Genomic DNA, 22,125 nt, shown 5'->3' with positions numbered 1-22,125 from the left:
GCTTTGGCAGAGCCTGGGGTGGAGAGGGACTTCGGGGACTCTGCCAGAGAAACCGTCTCCGGCCTTTGTTCGGGGCCCAAACTGAGGCCAAGCAGGAATGACCACCTGGTCACTCGGTTGTCTCCTTGGGCGGTTCTTGTGGCTTCGGAGGGGCAGCAGGCAGGGTGCCAGGTGGTGGTGGTCCCCAGCTCCCCTCATCTGAGGCAGGCACCCCCCCACCCCCGGGGTCTTGGTATAGGGACCCCCAGAGCTTCCCATTTTGAGTTCCCTGCAGGGCGGAGCTTGCTTTCTGCGCTGGTTGCCTCCTGCCCCCGTCTTGGGGTGCAGAGCACTGGGGCTGACCCTTGGTGGCGCTGCCGTGGGCCGTGGGCTGCGCACCTCAGCTCCCAGTGGGGTGGGGAGGGTGATGGCAGGGAGCGCAGAGCCTGGTCAGTGTAGCCTGCGGCCCGTGAGAGCCAGGTGCCCTCACCAGCTGGATCCCCACCCTCCGCCCAGGGTGAGGACAGCCGCAGGTCCCGGGACCGAGCGCCTGGAGAGCACTGCCCCACGCGTGTGTTGCGGGCCATGGGCTTGGATCCCACTGTGCGTGCGGAGAGCGCTTCCCCAGGGAGGAGGCGCGGGCGGGCCGGGGGCCGGGGAGCCCGAGGTGCGCGCGCAGCAGGCCTAGCACAGCGCCCTGCGGGCCCCGCCCAGGAGTACCCGGGGAGCCGCGCGGTGGGGGCGGGTCTCTGCGGGTGTTAGGCCCCGCCCCCGCGCCCCATTGGCTGGCACCGCCCCCGCGCCACTGAGTGACAACTGCTCGCGGAGGCGGGGCGCAGCCACCGCTTCCGCCGGGCCATGGGGCCGCGCGTGCCGCCGCCGCCGCTCCTGCTGCTGCTGCTGCTGCTGCTGCTGCGGGCGTTGCTGTGCGGAGCCGAGGAGGCCGCGCCCCCGTCGCCGCGCCCCGCGCAAGCCACGCTGTCGCCAACGCCCGCCGTGACGAACGGGAGCCAGCCGGGCTCGCCGCACAACAGCACGTACTCGCGGCCGCCGGGCTCGCCGGGCTCAGCGCTGCTGCGTTCCTTCTACGTGCTCACGGGCCTCAGCGGCCTGGCCGCGCTCTACTTCCTCATCCGGGCGTTCAGGTGCGTGCGCCGCGCCCCGCCCCCGCCGCCCGGCCGCGGCCAGTCGTTGAGTGCCTGGCGCCTCACGTGTCTGCGACAAGCCCCGCCCCTCGGCGCGGACTGGCGGCGCGGCGCGCGCTCGTCACGGGAGCGGGGCGGGGCGGGGCGGGGCGGGGCGGGGCGGGGGCGGGGGCGGCGTGGGCCCCGCCCCTCTGCGGCTGCCTGCGCGGCGGCGCCGCGGGCTGCGCGTCCGTGGTGGACCTCGGCTGCGTCGCCCCCGCGTTGGCCGGCGGGGTCCTCCGGGGAGCGTTTGCCCGCGGCGCCGAGCGTGCCCAGACCCCCCCGGACAGGCCCTTCCCGGGCTCCGGTGACCGCGGAGCCGTGTCCCCTTCCTGCGCGTGGCGGGAGGGCCGGGAGCGGGGCCCCTCCCCGAGCCGGGCCTCCGTGAGGACCGTCGGAGCCACGGAGAGTCCCTATGGCGGGCGGAGCGCGAGGGCAGCGCGCAGACTAGGCAGCTCCGTGGCGCGGCTTGAAGGGGTCCGGCCGCGGGGCGGGCGCGAAGCAGGACGGGGTGTCAGCACCCCGGCCCTGGACGCGCCCGCGCGCGGCCCCCGAACTTGCCTGGGCCTGCTTGCAGGTTGAAGAAGCCGCAGCGGCGGAGGTATGGCCTGCTGGCCAGCAGCGACGACCCCGCGGAGACGGCATCGCTGGACAGCGACGAGGAGGTCGTCTTTGAGACGCGGAATCTGAGATGGTAGCGCGGGGCCTCCCCTCCAGCGCCAGGGGCTCCTGTCGCAGGGCAGCGGGGTGGGCCAGGTGGGAGGGTCGGGGGCTGAGGGCCGCTGGGGCCTCGCTGTGATCCCAGGGCTGGCCTTGCAGCTGCGCGCTGTGCGGCCCCGAGCAGGGCTCGCGGGCTCCCGGCTTCCGGTAGTCAGTCCGCTCTCCAGGGCTGCACTGGGCTGCGGGGCGTGCACCAGTGGGCTCTTGCTGTGCCGCGGCCCGAAGGCCAGGGTCAGTGTCGGGGGCGGAGAAGGAACAGCGGGCGGCTGCGGAGGGGCTGGGTCAGGGATGGCCTCGGTCGGGCCCCAGGCCCCAGCGGAGTATCAGGGCCCACTGGGCACGGAGCCCACCACGGGGCGGAAGCAGGAGTGAGGGCCTGCCTAACCCCAGCCCCACTGTGCTGGGGCGGGAGGTGCAGGCGTGGAGGCCAAGAGACCAAGAGACCAGGAGACCCTTCAGGTTTTTCAGGCCCCAAGGGCAGGCATTGGTGTGGTCTGAGATCCACTGTGGCTGCGGCCCCTCTTTCGGAGCTGGGCCATCTGGTAGGGCCCAGCAGGTCATTGTGGTGGACCTTGGTGGACCACAGTGGAGGGGCCGAACAGGTGCAGGCTCTGCTCACCCCTTGCAGGATGGACCCCAGGCGCAGCAGGGTCTCACCATCTGCTCCTCATCTCCAGACGCTGCGGTCAGGGAGGCGGCGTTTCCAGGAGCCCCGGGGCGAGGACAGGAGATGGACTGTGCTCCCAGTGTCTGGTGCACCGCTCTGAGCCTCCTGCTGGCTTTGACACAGACTCCGAGAGCCCGCGTGGGTCCTGCCTCGCTCACGCCTCAGCCCGAAGCCACCTCGGCCCTTCGCGCAGACAGGACTATGTCGGATGCTGGGTGGAAATCAGAGGCCCCGGAGAACGGCGGGACTGTGACTGGTGCCCCTCCCCCTGCTCCGTGGGGATGGGGCAGCCCCAGCGAACGCGGGGTGGGTGGGCGGGGTGGGATGAGGAACGTGTCTGGGGGCGTCTTGCCACGGGGCTGGGGACAATAAAGGCCGTCGTGGACGTGTAGCTGCTGCTCTGCTCTGCGCGGGCCCAACCCTGTGTGACAACGCGCAGGTGGCCGGGGGCCCATCTGTGACCGAGCCGGGCTTCTGTGGACCTGTCCCCAGCTGTCCTGGGGGTGCAGTGAGGAGTCCCCCAGGGTTGACGGCGGGCTGGGGGAGACCTGCCTCCCCTGCCTGGACAAGGTTCTTCAGGGACGTTGTCTCTGGGCCCGGAGAGACCTCCATTCAGCTCAAAGCCCTTGTTCAAGGGCTCCCTTCTCTGTGCCCGCTGAAGCCGGAGTCCCATTCTCCAGGACCCCGCCCGGCCCTGCTCGCACCTCCGGCACGTTTGGGGGTGTTTCCCGAGGAGCCCTGGGGCGGGGGTGCCGGGGCTGCAGGTTCTGCGGCCTGGGGTCCCCGTGCCCGCCGCACCCTCCCCCGCGGCGCTGTGGAAGTGTCCCCTGCGAGGAGGTTGTGGGTTTCTCCGTGGGCCTCGTTCTCCTTGTGAGCTGCGGTTTCTGGGCAGATTCCGGTTCTGGCCGGACACCTCCCACCCTCTAGGTTTGATGCCAGAGAGTCAGGAGAGGGGCTGGCCAGTGGCCACCCAGCCGTGTCCTTGTGAGGCGCTGCCACCAGGTGGCAGCCTTGTGCCATGCAGCCTCTTCCCTGCCGGCCTGCTGGGGGGGCGTGTGGCCTGTCTTGCCCCTGAGAGCCTGTGGTGCAGATGGGAAATAGGGCCAGCTGGGGCCTCCGTTTCTCACGCCTTGTCCTGAGCCCCACCTTGCCCCTATGTCCGCGGGGGCATGAGCAGAGCCTGCTGCCTGCTCGGGATCTGCCAGCCCCGTGGGACCGTCCACTTCCCGGGCCGGCTGACCTTCCCCATCGTGCGAAGCCCAGACCCCTCCCTGCCTGCTGCCACCACAGCCAGCTGGTCCGCTCCTTTCAGCCGGAGTTTCTTGCGATGGTCCCTAGTCTGCTTCCCTCAGCATCTCAGTTGGCCTCCTCCCCACCCCAAGTTGGCTCACATTTCCCCTTTCTTCTCTGGTGGCCAGCTGCTGCCTCCAGGAAGTCCTCCCTGACTGCTCCTCACATCCTCTTCTTTGGGAAGGTCTTGCATGGAGGGTCCCGCGGGAAAGTGCAGCACAGCCAGCGTCCCTGGGCAGCCCAGAAATGTCCCAGCCCCTGCTCCTCTGGCCCTGGCTCTTTCTCCATCTGTTCCCACCACGGGTCTCTGCCTCTGTGTTTTTGTGCTGGTGCGGCTTTCTCTGACTGTGACTCTCCGCCGGCTTGTCTGTATCTCTCCATCTGCGTCATCTCTTCCCCTCGCTCTTCTTTTCCGTCCGTCCCCGTGTATCAGACCCGCTGGGACACATTTTTAACAGGCACGCAGACGCCGTCCCCAGCTCTCCCGTCCTGTGATCTGCGCCCCTTTCCCACAGCTCTGAGCGATTTTTCGAGCTTCAAAAGGCACATTAATTACTCTAATGAGGTCAGGAGAGACCCTGCGCTCTGCCACCCGGAGCTGGGAACACACTGCATGTCCCCCCCAGGCCCGGCCGCCTCGTGCCCACCGCAGTTGGGCAGGGTGGGGTGCCCCCCCCGGCTTCCCGGCCCTTACGCCTGTCAGCCGCCGCGTCCCTGCGCACCCACAGCCCCGAGTGGGCGCCGAGTGATTGGCGGCCCCCGCCAAGGTTAATGCACTATTAGCAGGAAGTTCTCAGCGGCTAAAAGCCAGGAGACGGGCCTGTCAGCTGGAGATGAAAGCCCCTGCCCAGGGCCCATGTGTGCACGCGGCCGAGCAGGAGGGGGTCTCGGAACGCCCCTCCGCCTCGGGCACTCAGGCGCCAGCGTGCGGATACACACACCAGTGTCCCTGCACCGGGAGGGAGGGGGTGCACAGATCCGCCGCCCAGAGCCCTGGAGGCCCCTCCCGGCACCTCAATTCCCCAGCACTGTCGCCAGCGACACACACGCTGGGCACGACCAAGGGCCGGGTTTGAGTCCCGGGCTCCCACGGAGGACAGGAGCCGCCCCCAGCCTCAGCTCCCCATCTGGTCACTCAAGGCCCCGAAGGGATGTCTCACAGCCAGGCTGAACCGGGCTGACGGCCCTCGGCGGGGTGCCTGGGTGTCTTCCCAGGAGCTGAGGGGCCTCTTCTGCTGGCTCTGGTGGGGTCTCCCTCTGGCCGAGCCGGGGCCGCTGCAGACCGCTAGAGCCAAGGCCAAGGCAGCTTGGGTCTGATCTGTGCTTTACCGAGAAGCTTCTCCGGCATGCCCTTGGCTTTCTCCCTGCCGCTGCAGACTCCGAAGGCGTAAGGGTACTGGGCGCTGATCCCAAGCCATGGGAACTCACCCTGTGGGCAGCAGGTGGCGGGTATTGGGGTGGGGGTCAGGGGTGCAGTCTGGGCCTGGCCTAGACAAGACCCTCCCCGAGTCTGGGGCAGACCCCCAAGACCAGGTGGACAGGGACGTACCCCATCAGAGACCTATTCTGGATCTGTGCCTGGGGCTGACGGCCAACCCCGAATGACCTTTGACCTTGCCTGAGCCTTGAACCCAACACTGACCCCGTCCCCAGAGGGAACCTGACCTCTGACTCTTCACTCCAGAAGAAGCTTACCCCAGAATGATCCCTGGCCCCAGCTGACACCCCCCGCCCCTCGCTGGCAGCACCCGGAGGCGAGACGGCCGCCAGCCCCGGGGTCAGGGCCTCCAGGTGCCCACAGGGGCCCCCAGCAGGACAGGAGTCCCCAGGAGCCACTGTGCCCCCGCCCCCACGTTGCCTGGGGCCAGGCCTTGGAGTGCCCTGCCCTCCCCTCCACGGGGCCCCTCCTCCAGGAGCTGCCGCGGGGGCGCAGAGAGGCTGAATGGGGGACGCGCGCCTTTGTTCCTGTCCCTGCTCTGGCTCTGACCTTGAGAGAGAGACAAGAACAGAAGGAAACCGAGCTTCAGCTCAAATCCGCTCAGACAGCGGCTCTTGCCTTGGTGGCCCCTGCATGCAAATGAGCAGAGCCGTCGCGGGGCCTCTGTCAGGCAGGGCCCTCTGCCTGGCGTGCCCCGCCCAGCTCCCCACAGCCCTGTGGGTCCAAGTCCTGCCGGGTTTGATGGAAGAGACCCCAGCCCCAACTGTGAGGTCCCATCAAGTCAGAGGACAGAGGGAGCTTCCAGAAGGCTCCTCTTTGTCAGGCAGGACACTGGACTGGGCCGGGCATGCCCCCCACCCCCGCCGCGGGGCTTATGGCCCTACTGCCATACCTGTGCCTGGGGAGAGCTCCCCACTGGGAGCGACCACCCCTGTGCTCTCCGGAGAGCCAGACCCATCAGCCTGGGTGAGGCCGGCCTGTGCTGCTGGAGCCCCTGGCCCGCAGTCCACGGTGTCCAGAGGCTGTATTTGAAGGCCCTGCCAGGTGACCCCGAGCCGGTTCTGGCTTCTCTGGGCCTGCTTGGCCAGCCCTGGCCACCGGCTGTGGACAGGTTCCCACCCTGCTCTCTGGAGCCACGGGGCCACCCCTAGGACTTGGGTGCCCGTGGTCAGGTAAGAGGACAAACCCAGAAGCCAGAACGCCCAAAACAGACCAGCTGAGTTCCCCGGAGGGCAGAGGACTGAGAACCTGCCGGGCGGCGAGGGGCAGGGACGGACAGGCCTTGATGAATGAGCAGAACCCGAAGGCCAGAGGAAGGGAAGGACCCTGAGAGACGGTGCAGCTGGAGTGCAGGCTGGGACGCACGTGGGGTACAGCAGCGATGCAGGAGGTACATGGCCGGGACGGGTCCGTCCACCTGGCCGAGGTGACGCTTGCTCTGCCAGTCCCCGGACTTGGGGTAACCCCTCACGTGGGAACTTCCAGTTCAGGCGCTCTTGGCTCCTGGACCTTGTACCTCACCGGGCCTGGGCCCAGGAAACACACCCAGGGCGGTGGGCCCGGGCCGGACGCCAGGACGGTTTCCAGCCAGCACTTGGTGACAGAGTACCTCGACAGACAGAAAGGCTGCGGCGTGACTGAGGACAGGCCCCCAGTTCCTCACCCGCAGCCAGCGCCCCAGGAGCGATGACTCTGAGTCCCCTGAGCAGGCCAGGCACTCTGGGCCTTTGCTTACGCTGTACCCTCTGCCCAAGTCCCCTTCCCGCCTTCCTCCCCCGACAGATTTTGCCTGTGTGTTGCCTTAATCTGCCACTGGCCTGGTTCCCGCACGGGGCTACCTGGCGCCCACCCCGGGCGGTGCGGTTAGACGGCCTGTGTCCGGCCCTAGTATTTGCCCGGCACCCTTCGGAGCTGAAGCAGGGACTCGGGTTCCATTTCCCAGAAGAGGAAACAGAGGCCAAGAGAGGATGAGAGACGGTCCTGGGGCCCCCCAGGGAGGCAGTAGCTTTGGCAGTGCAAGACCTTGAGGGAGCAGGGAGGCAGGGAGTTAGCTCCCTCTCCTTCAGGATTTGGGGTCTGGGTTTAATGACGGAGGGGAGATGGGTGAATCCTCCCTGGGCCTCCTGCCCCTGGCCAGCCGCCAGGCTCTGCAGACTGCCTTGGTGGCCCGATGGACAGGAACTTGGGGACCTTCGGCCAGGTCCTAGTGAGAATGATCATGGGGAGGCGGGGGGCACGAGGCCGGCCCACTCCGAGTCGGGCGTCTCCGGGGCAGGACCCCGGCGGAGGCGGGGGGCGGGGGGATGCCCGCAGCAGGCAGCCCCACCGGGGACCGGCCGGGCACGGTGTGGCCAGGCTGGCGGGCGCGCCGGAGGCAGGAGCCCCCGCACCCCCCACCCCCGCGCTCAGCCCCCCGCGTGGCCCGGGCGCGGCAGGAGGGGGCGCCCGCGGCCCTCCCGGCGCTCGGGCGGGACAAAGGCCGGAGCCCCGGCCCCTCCCCAGCGGCTGCGGCGGCGGCGGCGGCCCGCGCTGCCAGAGTCCGCGCGGCCGGGGCCGGCGCCCGGGGCGACCCCGGCGCCTCGCCCGCCGCCGCCTGCCTTCTCGGCGCCCGAGGTCGCGCGCGCCCCGGCGAGGGCGGCCGGGGATCTCCAAGCGCCGGCGCGCCCTCCTCCCGCCCGCCCCGCGCCCGCCCGCTCGGCGGCGGCGGAGGAGGCGGAGACGGCTGGCAGGCGGCGGCCAGGCGAGCGCGGGGCGGCCGGACCGGGGCCATGGCGCCCGCGCAGCGCCCGCTGCTGCCGCTGCTGCTGCTGCTGCTGCCGCTGCCGCCGCCGCCGCCCTTCGCGCGCGCCGAGGACGCCGCCCGCGCCAACTCGGACCGCTACGCCGTCTACTGGAACCGCAGCAACCCCAGGTGAGCGCGGCCGCGCGCGGGGAGGCGGCGCCGGCGCCCCGGGCCCCCCGCCCCCCGCCCGACCCTCCCGCCGCCCCGGCCGGGCCTCCCCGCCCCGACTCGGGGCGGCCCCCCGCGCGCTCCGCCTCGGGAGTGGGGGCGCCGGGTCCCGCGCGCCAGCCCCCGGGGAGTTCCGGCGCCCCGGAGTTCGGGGGACTCCCGCTCCTCGTGCATCCCCCCCCGGCGCCCCACCGGACGCCCTGCACGCCCCGAGCGCCGCTGGCCCCGGAGTTGGGGGACACCCCCCTCCGGCACCCTCAGGAGCTGCTCAGCCCCGAGTTCCTTCCCCGGACTCGGGGGTCCCCCCTCCTGGGGCCTCTCCGGGGGCCCCTGCGAGCGTCATAGTTGGAGGAGCGCCCCGGGGAACCTTGTCGGTGAACTGTGCCACATGGCGCACCGTGGCCCCCAGGGCAAGGGGGCCGTGGGTGCCCACGTGAACTTGGGGAAGTGAATGTATTCCTCCCTGCCAGCCCCTAACTGCCTTCACTCCAGGGGGTCCCTGGTCCCAGCTTTGTAGAGATGGGGAGACGGAAGCTGATGGGGTCGGGGCCGCAGTCTGGGAGTCGGACCCGGCAGCATCCTCTCCCGTCCGCCTGGTGCTGGTGGGGAAACCGAGGCACGGAATGGCTCAGTGGCTGGCTCAAGGTCACGGTGAGGGGAGCCGAGCTGGGGTGGGGACCCAGGTGACCTCGTGTCCAGCCTGCTGTGGCTGGCTGAGGTGTCCTGCCTGCCTGCACATCCCCCTCGGTGTCTAGTGCTAAGTGCAATTTGGGGGGCAGCAGAAGTCCCTGTCAGTCGGGGTGGGAAAAGTTTGCTGGTGACTGACCATGTCCTGGACATCGGCTGAAGTCTCTGGGCCATCTCTGGCTCTCAGAGGCTGGAGAGCACTGGGGGTCCCGTGGGAGATGGGCTTGGAGCTCCTACGGCTTTGGGGTCAGCCCCAGCACTCCTGGCTATACTGTGTTCCCATGGCTGGCTGGGCTGCGCATAGGAGCCGGGGAGGCCAGCCTCCCTGCTTCCTGTCCCTGGGCCACTGGTCACTTTCCCTCTGCTTTGAGTGCCGGCAGACACCTTCCAGAGCCCACTGTCCCCTGCCATCCCGGTCCTGTCCCCTGGCGTTCTCCATCCTCGGGCAGTAAGTTGCATAAAGGGCTGTCTTTGAGGCAGACCCTGGGACAAGGGTAGCCAGTGTCCTGCCGCGGGGGGCAGGGAGCGCACCCAGACACACCCCTCAGTTGTCCAGCTGTGGGGTTGGGCCCCGGGGCGGAGGGCAGAGACCCCGGGCTGCAGAGGGACAGCCAGGCCACCATGGAGCGGGTTCCCTGAGCTGCCTGCCCCGCCGGTTACATGTGGGTTTGATTAAGGCTCTTCCCTGCGGCCGAGCGGGGGAGCCCAGCGGGCAGGGGGGGACCCCAGCGGGCAGGGCTTCCCCGGCCCAAGTTTTCGGTTTCAGCTTTGGAATCTCCGTCCCAGGCATAGCCTGTCCTTTGTTCTAGCAAACACCAAACACATGAGGAGCCTCGGATGGGGATGGAAGGGAGTGTTCGGGGTGCCCGCTGCCCCACCTGCCACGGGGCGATGGAGGCCACCCCCGGAGCCGGGCTCCGGCCGCGCGGACACCGTCTGTGGCGACTCTGACAGCTCCCACTCCGACCGGCTGACCGAAGGCCTCGGTGGTCTAGGGACCCCCCAGGAGGAGGCTTGCCGTCCGGGGGCGGCTGGCCTGGAACCCGTGGCCAGTGACGGGGCGTGTGTCGCACGCAGGAGGAGGGGTGGTGGTGGGCCTCGGGTCCAAGGGCGCCCGGAATGGAGATTCCCCGAAGGCACAAGTCCCAGGGACACGGCCCAGAGCAGAGCTACAGGGTCAGCGAGCAGGGCCTGCAGGGGGAGGCGGCCCCACGGGTAGGGACGCGAGACGCGGGCCTGGCTGGGTCGCCAGCAGCAGTGCCAGGTCGAGCTGGGGACCCGTAAGGCCAGGGTGGGGGGCCGTGCCTGAGAGGGAGAGGGGCGCACGCAAGAGGCAGGCAAGCAAGGGGTGAGAATGGGGGCCGGTCACACTGGAGTGGGGGTCGGGCGGTCAGTGCGGGAGCCGGAGGGACGGGTGTGCTCAGAGGGGAGCGGGAGAGGCAGGCACCGGCAGTGCCGTGGGGAGGCCGGCCACCCTCGCCCGGCTGGGCCTCGCCCCCGCACCAAGGTACAGGGATGTGGCTCCGCGTCCCAAATGACATTCTCCTGCCCTGCGGCGCGTTCCCTGCGTTCCCGCGGCAGCAGACGGCCCCCCGCACCCAGCGGCACGGCCGTGGTAGGGTGGGGCCCTGCGGTCCAGCCGGTCACCAGGCCCCGGCACCCCCCTGGGTTGGCTGTCCGGCCGTCTGTCCGGCCGGCCCCTCCTGGTCGCCCCTGGGCTGGCCGCTGGGGCCAGCCGCCCTCCCACGGGGCTGGTGTGCCGCGCCGAGAAGCTTCCGTGCGCCTCCCGGTCTTGGGCCGCGCGTCTGGGTGTAGGTGCGGGTTTTCGTCCAGGACACGCCAGGGTCCCAGGGGCCCAGGAGGGGCAGGTCTGCGTATGCGGCAGGGTGACGCACGTGCTCCGTGTGCATGGCGCCCGGCTCCGGCGTGTTGGCACGCGTGTCTGCGTGTGGGATGTATGTGGTGTCTGGGGGCACGTGGATCTCTTGCGGGGCCGTGGGGGGCGCACACATGTGTCTGGGTGGCTGGGCGTGGAGCGCACATGTCTGCACATGTGTGTCTGTGTGCGCGGCCTGGCCTGGCTGCCCCGGAGCCTCCATGGAGAGGTCTGACCGTCCACACCGATGGCGGTGCGGCTTGCTGTCCCCACGGCGGCCCCTCTGTCCCCCTGGAGCTGGCTGTGTCTTCCCCAGGGTGGGTGCACGTGTCGGTCCTGGGGGCCCCAGGCTGCCTGTGCCGTGAGGGGCCGTGGAGGCCCAGGGCTGGCGTCAGGCAGGGCGCCCCCCGCCCCCAAGAGGCCCCACCTGACGGAGACGGGCCTCCCGAGTGGCCACGGGGCTGGGGGCTGGGGGCTCGAGCCCACCCTCCCCAGGCAGGTCGGGCACACTGAGGGCTGCGTGTGCCTCTGAGTGGGGTCGGGGTGCTTCTGCGTGGGGGGCTGCGGACGGGAGCGTGGCGACTGGACCAGTGTCTTCTCCGGGGTGCGGGTGTCGGGCGTCCCCGGGCCCCCGCGCCCCCAGGGAGGAATGGCTCCCACTGGCTGAGGCTGTGGTTCGCCGTGGGAGGGTTTTCGGTTTCGTTCGAGGGAGGTTAGCGTGCCTGGCATTCAGGGCTCGGAGAGCGAGGCCCCGTGGGGCTGGGGGTGCCGTCGGGAATCCCGGGAAGCCGGAGGCAGGCGGGGCTGCGGGGAGCCTCCCGTCTCCTCTGTGGAGCGGGGCGGGCCGGTGCGGCATGCAGCCCGCGGGCGAAGGGCCCAGGGGCTGGGCGGGCCGAGGCCGTGACCCCGGGGCTCAGAGGGAAACCCAGGCAGCTCCTGCCGGCAAAACGCGGGGGCCTCTGGGGCTCAGCCCCACGTTCGCAGGGACAGCGACGCGGCCCTGAGAGCGGGTGAGGAGCGGGAAAGCGGGACGGGGTCCGCCAGGGGGTCTGCGAAGGGGTCGGCGATGGGGTCTGCGGAGAGTTCGGCAACGGGGTCCTCGGTGGGGTCTGCGACGGGGTCCCCCGTAGGGCGGCCCGCACGGTGACGCCCCCACCTGCCGGGGGACGGGCGAGGGGTCCTCTGTCTCCCCTGCCTCCATCCCCCCCCCCCACGGTGGACCGCCGTGGGCAGCATCGCGGATGAAGAACGAGGCTTGGTGGCTGAGGCCCCGGGATACGCTGTATGTGCAGCAGCCTGGGGCCTCCGTCTGCCCCAGCAGACGTCCCTGCGGGGTCCTCAGGACCATGGCTGGAGCTGGCTCTCGGGACAGCAGGTGCACTAACGGCGGTCTGGGAGGCCGAGTCTCGGAGGGCCCGTCCCACAGCCACTAAGCTGGACCCGTGTTTTCCCCGTGACACCCCCCACCCCTCTTCCCATCCTTAGGCAGCGGGGACACAGCCAGCCTTGCCCCATGGTGTGGCTTGGGGGGATTTTCTCTTTTGGAGCTGGATCCAAAGCAAGGCTTGGCCGGGTCCCCCTGCCCCTCGACGCCAGCCGCCGTGCCAGGGGAAGGGCAGAGCCACCTTCCTGCCCCCACACAGTGGAAAGCCAGGTGCGCCTCAGCACAGACTCTGGCGGGGTCTTAACCTTGGCCAGACTTTGAACTCTGGCGGGCCGGCCCCGGCCGGGGTCTTGGCCCCAGGCCTGCACTCTGGTCCCGCAGGGCGGAGGGCTCAGCTGCCGTGCCTCGGTCTTCCAGCGGGACCTGGGGACCGTGGCTTCGAGGGGCTCCGTCCACTGCGTGAGACTGTTTGTCCCCTTAAGTGCCCCCCCGCCGCAGCCCTGCACCCCGTGGTGACCTGCCCACCCCGTTATGCACCGGGGGCGGGGGGGACTCATCCATGGCCCCGTCGGATGACCCCCTTCCTAGAGGCAGGCGTATCTGGAGCAGGTGGTGTCCAAGACCGGCTTCCCCCGGGCCGCGGCCTGCTTGAGACCCAGGCCCAGAGGTGGGGCCGGCCGCGTCCTCCCCGCCCCCACGTCTCGTGCCCACCCGGCCTCACTGTTTCTACCTCTCGCTTCGGGGGGTCCCGGCACACAGAGGAGGCCGTACTCAGCCTTCCGTGGGCGGACCCTGCGTCCCCTCGGGGCCCCAGTCTCTCGGAGGCCCCGCCCAGCACCCCCGCTCTAGGAGGAAGGTGGCCAGGTCTCAGATGGGGGAGATGTCTTTCTGACCCTCCGAAAGCTAGGGGTGGGTGCTGAGGTCTTGGGCCCCGCTGGGAGTCGGGAGAGGGGCTGGCCCTGCCCCAGCCTGGGCCTCGGCCCTGCTGCCCGCTCAGGGCGCCCCTTGCTGGGTCTCGACACAGGCGTCTGTCGGGTCCTTCGCTGACAGCTGCGACTGGGCTCGGACCAGGGAGACAGTCCCGAGTGCAGCAGGGGTGCACAGGACCTTGCCGTCCTGCCCGCCTCACCCCTGCCTCAATTTCTGGTCTGGGGAGGCGGTGCAGCCCTCCCCGCCCCCGCTCCCATTTTGGGTGAGACTCCTAATTAGTTGCTTTGCTATTAGTGTCTAATGACTTGACAATGGCCCGATTGAAACTAATTAGCTGCAGGCCCGAGGTTGGCAGGGTGGGGGGGGCGGGGTTGGGCCCACCAGGGGCTGGGAGGGCTGCCTGGAGGAGTGCCCGCTGGTGCTGGTGGAGCCGGCAGGCTGAACAGGAGCCGGTGAGGGTGCGGCCGGGGCGGGGGTTGGGTGTAGGTCTGAAAGCCTCAGGAGCCCTCTGTCTGGGAACCCATCCCTCGGCAGTCATTAACCCCTTAGTGAGAACGGCCGTCTTGATGGGCTGTTCCCGCGGACCACTTGCCCATCATGCGTCTGCACTAATGGAGAAAATGAAAGCTTTGTCTTGTTCTCACCGGCTTGGTTTGGGGGTTGGGCCCCTCCCCCGCCCAGGCGCCACCCTGAGCAGGGGCCAGGCGCCCGCCCCTGGTTTGCCCGCCAACTTGGAACCCGGAATGCCAACGCAGCAAGGCCGTCGCTATTTTAGAGCCGAGGGGGAGGGGGTGGAAACAAATGGGCCACTTAGACAGCCAGAGGCCAGGTGGGGGTGGTTCTGGGACCCACCGGCCTGGGGTCGTCGCCCCTCTGGGTCTGCTTCCTACGACTCCAGCCCCTCAAAAACTTTGAGTCTTGGGCCTTTGTTTGGTCAGCAAACGTGGGTCAAGATGCTGTGTACAGGGCCTGTGCTGGCACGGAAGGGAGGGGTGGAGGAGGAGGCTGACCCCCCCGGCCCAGGAGGGCGACCGCAGTCTGCGTGACGGTGAAAAGTGTGATGACTTGAAATGGGATATGTGACGAGGTGGAAGGCACAGGCTGTGGGGACAGCGTGTGCAAAGGCCCTGGGGTCAGGACAGGGCCAGCCGGAAGGCGGGTGTGGCTAGAAGGGAGTGAGCTGGGAGCAGTCGCAGGGCAACCAGGGTGGGAACAGCGGGGCCTTTGGACCTCGTGACCTGGGAGGACTGTGGGTTTATTCTGAGCGATGCGGAGCTGTGAGCCAGTGGATCACAGGGTCTGATTTACATTCGGAAGAGCGAGCCCTGGATTTTGGGAGGCCAGGATCCCGGCCTGCCTGGTGGGGCCCACGCATCCAGCCTCTGAACCAGCGAAGCAGCCTCGGCTTCGGACGTTTTTTGGAAGATGAAACGGGAGCGGGGGAAGGATGTTGGTCCAGTGCAGGGGAGGAAGGCGGACGTTGTGGGAGAAGCACGGGCAGGGGCAGAGTGGGGAGAGCTGCTGAGGCTTGGGCAGCCCTACCTCCTGAGAAGGGCCCCGCAGAGAGCTAAGCTGTCCTCTCCAGGCTGAGTGTGTAATCCCTGCCTGATGCCAAGGAGGAGAGGGGAAACTGAGGCCCAGAGGGGGCCGGGCCGGGGCCAGGACGGCAGCACGGCAGCTCGGCCCGACACGCCCCACCGGGCACCCCCCCGCCCCCCGCACTGTGCTTTCTGGATCTCCACCTCCCCTGCGGGGCTGGGCACGGGCAGTCCCACCAGGCGCTTGGCCCTCATTGACTGGCGGATCGGTGGGGCTTTCGATGGGCTGGGAAGGAGCAGCAATGAGGTCTGAAAAAGCCCACGGGGGCTCCTGCGTCGGTCTTACCCAAGCAACTGGAGAGCAGACCCAATCGGCGAGACACCCGTGCTTGACCGGCTGGGGGCAGTCCTGCCTGGCCCTGCCCCGGGCCCACCCTGCCCTGGCCTGACCCTGACCCAGGGCGGCTCCCCCTCTGTGCAGGGCCCACAGTGGACATGCCTGGGGTTCCCCCATCAGCCTCAAAGACCGTCCCCACTGCACAGAGTTGGAAACTGAGGCTTTGAGAAGGAACCACAAGACCTAGCTGGGTGCCGGCTTGTGCCTGATCAGAGCTCTGCCGCCCCCACCAGACCCCACTTCCTGAGTCTCCCTGCTCTATGCCCTGAGCCTGTAAACGGCAGCCCACCTCTGTCGGGGGGGAGCGGAGCTCCCCATTGCTGGACATCCCCAAGAGCAGGGAAGGGGTTGGTGACGAGCCTGCTCCCTCTGACGCTCTGACCAGGAATTCTTGGAGCCTCCGTCTCAGCCACAGACTTGAAATCACCATGAGACACTTGTGCAGACTGGGAAACTGAGGCACAAGCGAGCAAGGTCTCCTGCTTGCCTCCCTCCCACCGCTGGAGCCCTTGGAGCCCTCTCCCCGACCCGGTGCAGAGTCTCAGGGACGGCAGGGTCCTCTGATAATCCAGCCACCCCCTCAGGGGCCCGCTGTGCCGATCGGCACGCCCGGCATGGGGGCCACACCGCTGCTCCCCCGTCCCCCGCACTGGGGCGGCCGGCACGGCAGAGCTGGAGTCCAGGCCACCAGGCCATCCCTGCCATGGACCTCACTGGGGCTCAGCGTCCAAGCCTGTGCCTAGAGGGAGAAGGGGCAGCCCCAACCCTCCCCTGCTTGGGCCTTTTATGTGCTAATCTCCTCTCCGGAGGCCCCCTTGTCCCACCTCACATGACGGGGACCCAGGGGACCACAGCAGGGAGATCTAAGGGCTCCGGGCTCTGCACCCTGAGGCAGTGATGGTGTGAGGAGCCTTCCTGTTCCTCTCTCAGCTGACCGGCTCTGGGGGGCCTCCCCAAGGAAGGGGTGCAGGCTGCATGACGGGGGGACCTCCAGGGCAAAGGCTGGCAAGTAGGGCTGGGGGGCAGAGGTGTCAGGGGTGGGGGAAGCCGCTGCTATGACCAAGATGTCGGAGGGGACAGTGGCCAAATTCTAGGGGCTCTGGAGGGAGGATCTTGGACTTGCTAGGGTCACAAGGGACTGAAGGAGTTGGGGCTGGGGGTCCGACCCGAGCACATCTGAGCTGGGAGGAGGCATCCTTCACGGGGCACTGAGGCTAGGAGAGGGGTCAGAACTAGCCCCCGGGGCCCCAGAACACCCAGCCTGTGTCCCCACACTGCCCCGTGTCCCTATACCACCCTGTGTCCCCAAACCACCCTGTACCACCTTCTCTTCTTCCTTTTTAAAGATTTTACTTATTTATTTGACAGACAGACACCACAAGTAGGCAGAGAGAGGTGGGGGGGAGGCAGGCTCCCCGCGGAGCCCCCCATGCGGGGGTTCGATCCCAAGACCCTGAGATCATGACCTCATGACCCGAGCCCAAGGCAGAGGCTCAACCCACTGAGCCCCCCAGGCGTCCCCCACCCGGTACCTTCTTGGCAGCCAGATCTGCAGAGGGAAACTAAGGGGGCTGCTTGTGGGGGGCAGTGTGGGGAGCTTCCTGGAGGAGGAGGCGTGGGGTCAGGCAATAGCGTTTTTCTGGAGACGGATTTCATGATGGGGGAAACAACTCGCACCAGCCCCGCTTGCCACAGACCGGCCCAGAGGACCGGCGGTGGCGGGCGGGGGGTGGGGGGGACGGGAGAGGGGGTCCCGGCGGCGCGGTTACCCCGCAGGCCCGGCGACCGCCCCTCCCCCCCAAGCAGGTGGGCGGGAGGCCAGGGCGAGCCCGGACCCCAGGGCGCCCGCGGTGGCCTGGGGGTGGGGGTGGGCGCGTGGGCTCGAGCCCCGGAACTCGTCCCCGCGCCCCCGGCCCCCCCGCCCCACCCCCCCGCGCTGACCCCGCCCCCCTCCGGCCCCCCCTCCCCCTCCCGGCCCCGCCGCGCGGACCGCGGGGCCGCAGGTTCCACGCGGGCGCGGCGGACGACGGCGGCGGCTACACGGTGGAGGTGAGCATCAACGACTACCTGGACATCTACTGCCCGCACTACGGGGCGCCGCTGCCGCCGGCCGAGCGCATGGAGCACTACGTGCTGTACATGGTCAACGGCGAGGGCCACGCGTCCTGCGACCACCGGCAGCGCGGCTTCAAGCGCTGGGAGTGCAACCGGCCGGCGGCGCCCGGGGGGCCGCTCAAGTTCTCGGAGAAGTTCCAGCTCTTCACGCCCTTCTCGCTGGGCTTCGAGTTCCGGCCGGGCCACGAGTACTACTACATCTGTGAGTGCGGGGCGGGCGGGGGGCGGGGCGGGGCGGGGCGGGCCGCAGGGGGGGGCGGGGCGGGGCGGGCCGCAGGGGGGCGGGGCGGGGCGGGGCGGGCCGCAGGGGGGCGGGGCGGGGCGGGGCGGGCCGCAGGGGGGCGGGGCGGGGCGGGCCGCAGGGGGGGCGGGGCGGGGGCCTGAGTCAGTGCCGGGCGGGCGCGTGGGGGGCGCAGAGCGTGTGAGCGCGCGCTGGGGCAGACGCCCGTCCCAGGGAGATGGGGTCGGGCTGGACTGTCCTCTTGGGCCCCTCCTCCCACCCTGGCCTTTGTCTCCCTGGGCTCAAGCTCTTGAATGGTATCCTTCCAGCAAGCCCCAGAGGCCTGTCAAGAGTCCCCATTTTGCAGATGGGGAAACTGAGGCTCAGAGGGGCCTTGAGAGTCCAAACCCACAGCTTCCCTTCTGGGACCTCAGTCTCTGGACCAGGCCACTATGGGCTTGTCCAATACTGAGAGCAGGGGTGCTTCCTGCCATTGTAGTGAGGAGGGACACAGGCACAGGGAATCTGGTGGGGCAGGGGAGCATGGTCAAAGCCAGCGGGGGCGGGCGCCTGGGTGGCTCCACGGGTTAAAGCCTCTGCCCTCAGCTCAGGTCATGATCTCGCGGGGTCCTGGGATCGAGCCCCGCATCGGGCTCTCTGCTCAACAGAGAGCGGGCTTTCTCCTCTCTCTCTGCCTGCCTCTCTGCCTGCTTGTGATCTCTGCCTGTCAGATAAATAAATAAAATCTTTAAAAAAAAAAGAAAAGAAAAGAAAAGAAAAAAGCCAGTTGGGGGACAGAGTCTGTGTTCTGCCCGTCTTCCTGGCTTGGGCAGATATTTCCCAGGTGCTCCCCCAGCTTTCCCCCTGCCACCCAGTCTCCCCACTTCTGGCCTACCTGGCCCAAGATTCCCCCAGGACCTTGGAAGCTGCTTTTCAAGGCTTGGGACCCTCAGGCACGCAGCCCCACCCTGGGCCAGAGGTGGGCTGCCCCTGGCTCTGCTGCCCTTGGGGGCGGTCCCGGGGGCCTCTGTGTGCTTCCCCATAAAGTCCGAATGGCGGGGCCTGGGGAGGCGGGAACACAGCAGAGCTGGGCCTGGATTTGGGTCCAGATCGTGCTGTGGTCTTCTCCATGAACCTTAGCCAGGATCCTGGGGTCTGGGCATCGCGCCCCACCAACAGGGGGGCCTCTGGGTGCCCACCTTGTCACCTGGCTGATGCCTCTGGGCAGGCACTGAAGCACCAAGGTGTCATGGGGGTCCCCATTGCTCAGCATCTTGGGTCCTCTGGGGAGCCAGGTGGGGAGCAGGGCTCTGCCCACAGGCTGTGAGGGGAGGCCGCCCCTCGCCGCCCTGGTTCCCGCTGCGTCAAATTAAACTGTACCAGCCCCATTCTTCCTTTCTGCTCTATTTGGATTTTTTCCTTTTAGTTCAAGGAAAAAGCGGGTGGAGGAAGGGGGAAGAAGGTGTTTAAATTAAGTCCTCATAATATAAGAAAAATTACATTTTTCTTTCCAGGACAGGAGTTTCATAAAGATAATTATTGTAATTATTCGTTCTATCTCTATGACGAATGTTATTTTTATTACGTGCTTTTTTATCTTCATCTCCCGGCACAAGGGGCTTCTTGGGAGGAGGGCGGCGGAGGCAGCCACCAGGACAGGCGGCGGGCCTGGCTGTCCGAGTGCGTGAACAGACTTCCCACGTGTGAACCCCACTGACCCTCACTGGCCTTTGGGCCTCCTTCCCTCTCCCTGTCCTGGGCCCCAAGTCCCCCTCCGTTGTGACTCTGCTGATGCCACGTACTACCCCCGACCCCTGCAGGGCACTCGCATGTGGGCCAAGAAGCAGGGAGCAAACGTGGGATTTTAGGCACGAGGCCCGACCACGCTTCTGCCTCCACGTGACCCCCAGCAGTGTGGGTCCCTCTCGGGGGGAGGTGCGAGTGCAGCCTCTGTCCCAGGGGTTACCGGCTTCTGTTGGCTCCCGGATGGAGGCCATCATTTCCAAAGCACGTACTGTGTGACAGATGAGGCCCAGATAGGGGGTGACTTGCCCACGGGCGCCAGAGAACAGGTATCTGATCCCAGATCAATCATTTGGTTATACTGATTTTTTTTTTTGCTGACCCGTTCAAAACAAACGCATTTTTGTTCATCACCTTTGAACCTTTCCCTGTGCTGCCGTGGGGTGACATGGAACCAGACAGACACCTCCATTCTCTGGGGTCCGGGTTCAGCAAAGGGAGGGGCAGGGGGAGTGCGCAGGAGGACTTCTGGGAAATAGAGGGCATCGCGTCTGGGGCTTTGATGTATGGTCAGGAGTTTTATGGGGGGCGCCTCCTGTAGCCTTGGGGGGGAGGGTTGAGCCGCCAGTGTGGGAAATGAGACATGGCCCCAGCAGGTCCCCTACTCCACCAATCCCCCTCTCCCTCTCTCCCTCTCTTGCAGCTGCCACGCCTCCCAATGCTGTGGACCGGCCCTGCCTGAGGCTGAAGGTTTATGTCCGGCCGACTAGTAAGTCCTCAGGGCACCGTGTGGGGTTCAGTCCCCCACCCTTGTGTCCCGAATCCACAGAACCCACTCTGTGGTCAGCAGGGCCAGAGTGCTCCGAGCACAGCCCTGGGAGTCCCGTGACCTCAGCGATGGCTGCGCCAGCCCCTGCCCAAGCCTCCGTTTCCCCACCTGTAAATGAGGACAGCCTTTCAGACCCTCAGGAGTACAGGTCAGGACCTGGCTCTGTGCTGAGGCCAGAGCCCCCTTCCCCCAAGAGTGAGCATCAGTGGAGTTTCCTGAGATAGACCTAAAGGGCCCATGTCCTGAACTCTGGAACCATCAGAGCCACATCCAAAGAGGAGGGGGTCTCCACAGCCCCTCGTGACGTCGCCCAGGTGCTGGACACACATTTGGCACCTGCTGTTTGCTGTGCTCTGCCCAGTGAAGACGGTCAGAAGCGCCCCGGCTGGGGGGCGGGGCGGGTGCAGCTGAGGCTGATCAGCCCTGGTGTGGTTAGGTTAGGGAGGGGGACGGGGGCGGCGAGGCCACCTGATGACCGTTCTGCCTCCGTGTTCCTCCAGACGAGACCCTGTACGAGGCCCCTGAGCCTATCTTCACCAGCAACAACTCCTGCAGCGGCTTGGGGAGCTGCCGGCTCGTCCTCGGCGCCGTGCCGGTGCTGTGGACCCTCCTGGGCTCCTAGTCCCGGCCCGCCTGGACGGCCCCGCCTAAAGACCAGAGACAGACTCCGATTCTCCCACGACTGGTGCTGCCCCTGCCAGGCTGGGGGGTTGTCCGCCGCCCCACGACCAGCCCCGGGGGTGTGTGGCTAAAGACCCCGAGGCCCGAGAGGCCCGGTGGCTGGCCGGTGCCTGGCCAGGCGGGCTCTTCTAGAGTCCCGGAGAAGCCAAGAACCTCTCAGCAGTGCTTTTCTTTTATGGTGGAATCCGAAAGACTTGAGTTTCTAATTTAATTTATTCCTTGCTGTTGCCGGTGACTTTGGGAAGGAAACAGTGCACGGGGGTTGGGGTGGTCCCTGGCCCCCTGGGGCATAGGTGTCTGGAGACCCCTGGTCTGGTCACTCCATCTGTTGGGTCCGGGCTGGAGCCCACCCTGGACCACCCACGAGCCCTGGAACAGGCCGGTCTGAGGCCGCAGGGGTGAGTGACGACCGCCGGCAGGCCCTGGTCCAGGAATCAGACCAGCGCCTCAGACCCCCGTCCCCTGCCCCACACTCCTCGCTCCTGGTGACCCCTGCCCAGAGTGGAAATCTGGGATGTGCCACTGGGGGCCTCTTCAGAGTCACAGCCGAGGCTTAAAACCGCTTGGGCCCCCTCCCCCCGCACCCCCCCAGCCTCACCGATCGCCCCCCCACCCCAGGCCGAGACGACATGACATTTCTGTAAATAGAGCAACTATACTGTGACTTATTTTTACTGTGTTCCTGAGGACGGCCTGGAAAGTTTCTTCCTCTCTTACCCCTTCCTGGGAGGGGGCGCTTCTGTTTGGCGAGGGGTGGGGGGACCTTTTAGAGTAGAAGCCGCCTTCGCAGTAAGCGCGATTGTCTGTCGGAGCCCCTCCCCCTGCTCTAGGAACTCCGTTTATAAGAGAAAACAGGACAACGCAGAATGCGGGGGCCACACCCAGAAAAAGACTCCCGACCCTTTCAAGAAGCAAACGGCATTTATACGGATTTCATATTTCTACCCGCCTTTCCTGATCTGTGTTTTCTAGATATCATATGTACGTACACAGCGCGGCGCCCGGAGGCGACCCCGCTTCTGCGGGCGGCGCAGGCTTCCCCTTCCGATACGATCAACTTTGGATTCTGTATTTTTTTATAATAAAACGAGCATAAACCTCAAGGGTGTGCCTGTGTGTTTGGGGCCACCGACCCTGGCCGGGGGGCAGGGGGAGCACAGTGTGGGGTCACGTCTGGCGTGGGCCGGGGAGGGGTGTCTTCGAGGAACGTCTGGGGCCCATCATAGCCGGGGCTCGGGGGGGCTCGGTGGGCTCGGGGGCCAGGCGCTGGGATGAGCCTCGACGGGCGGCTGTCCATTGCCCTCCGGGGGCCTCAGTCGCCCCCACGGCCGAGAAATGGGAATGAGCCCCCTACCCCCCCGCCCCGCGCCCTGGGGCAGCTGGGAGGAGGGAGGGAAGAGACCGTGGCGGCAGCAGGAGCACAGGGGAAGCCGGGACCCCAGGGCCGGTCCAGGCGTCCGGCTCCCTGCTCCATGCCGGGGCAGGGGGATTGGCGAA

General features: G+C 67.7%; 2 protein-coding genes across 3 annotated transcripts; both read left to right on the top strand.

The window, feature by feature from the left end:
- The first annotated feature begins 713 nt into the window (after positions 1 to 713).
- Positions 714 to 2,940, top strand: FAM174C (family with sequence similarity 174 member C). Of its 2 annotated transcripts, none has more exons than XM_080798377.1 (3): positions 714 to 1,124; positions 1,741 to 1,857; positions 2,561 to 2,940. In XM_080798377.1, coding segments are annotated over exons 1-3 (405 nt in total). In that variant the 5' UTR covers positions 714 to 837; the 3' UTR covers positions 2,562 to 2,940. The 2 variants fall into 2 exon arrangements, with proteins under 2 accessions (XP_080654503.1, XP_080654502.1); XM_080798376.1 differs by having other exon boundaries at positions 2,512 to 2,934.
- A 5,046-nt stretch (positions 2,941 to 7,986) lies between these two features.
- EFNA2 (ephrin A2) lies at positions 7,987 to 21,730 on the top strand. Its single transcript, XM_080801495.1, has 4 exons — positions 7,987 to 8,189; positions 17,044 to 17,357; positions 19,822 to 19,887; positions 20,448 to 21,730. Exons 1-4 carry the CDS (start codon positions 8,047 to 8,049, stop codon positions 20,567 to 20,569), a joined length of 645 nt encoding a protein of 214 aa, XP_080657621.1. The 5' UTR covers positions 7,987 to 8,046; the 3' UTR covers positions 20,570 to 21,730.
- The last annotated feature ends 395 nt before the right edge of the window (positions 21,731 to 22,125 follow it).

The sequence above is a fragment of the Martes martes genome (assembly GCF_963455335.1).
Source record: "Martes martes genome assembly, chromosome: 1".
NCBI lineage: Eukaryota > Metazoa > Chordata > Mammalia > Carnivora > Mustelidae > Martes > Martes martes.
Note: the sequence above shows the minus strand (reverse complement) of the source record. Positions and strands in the feature narration are given on the sequence as shown.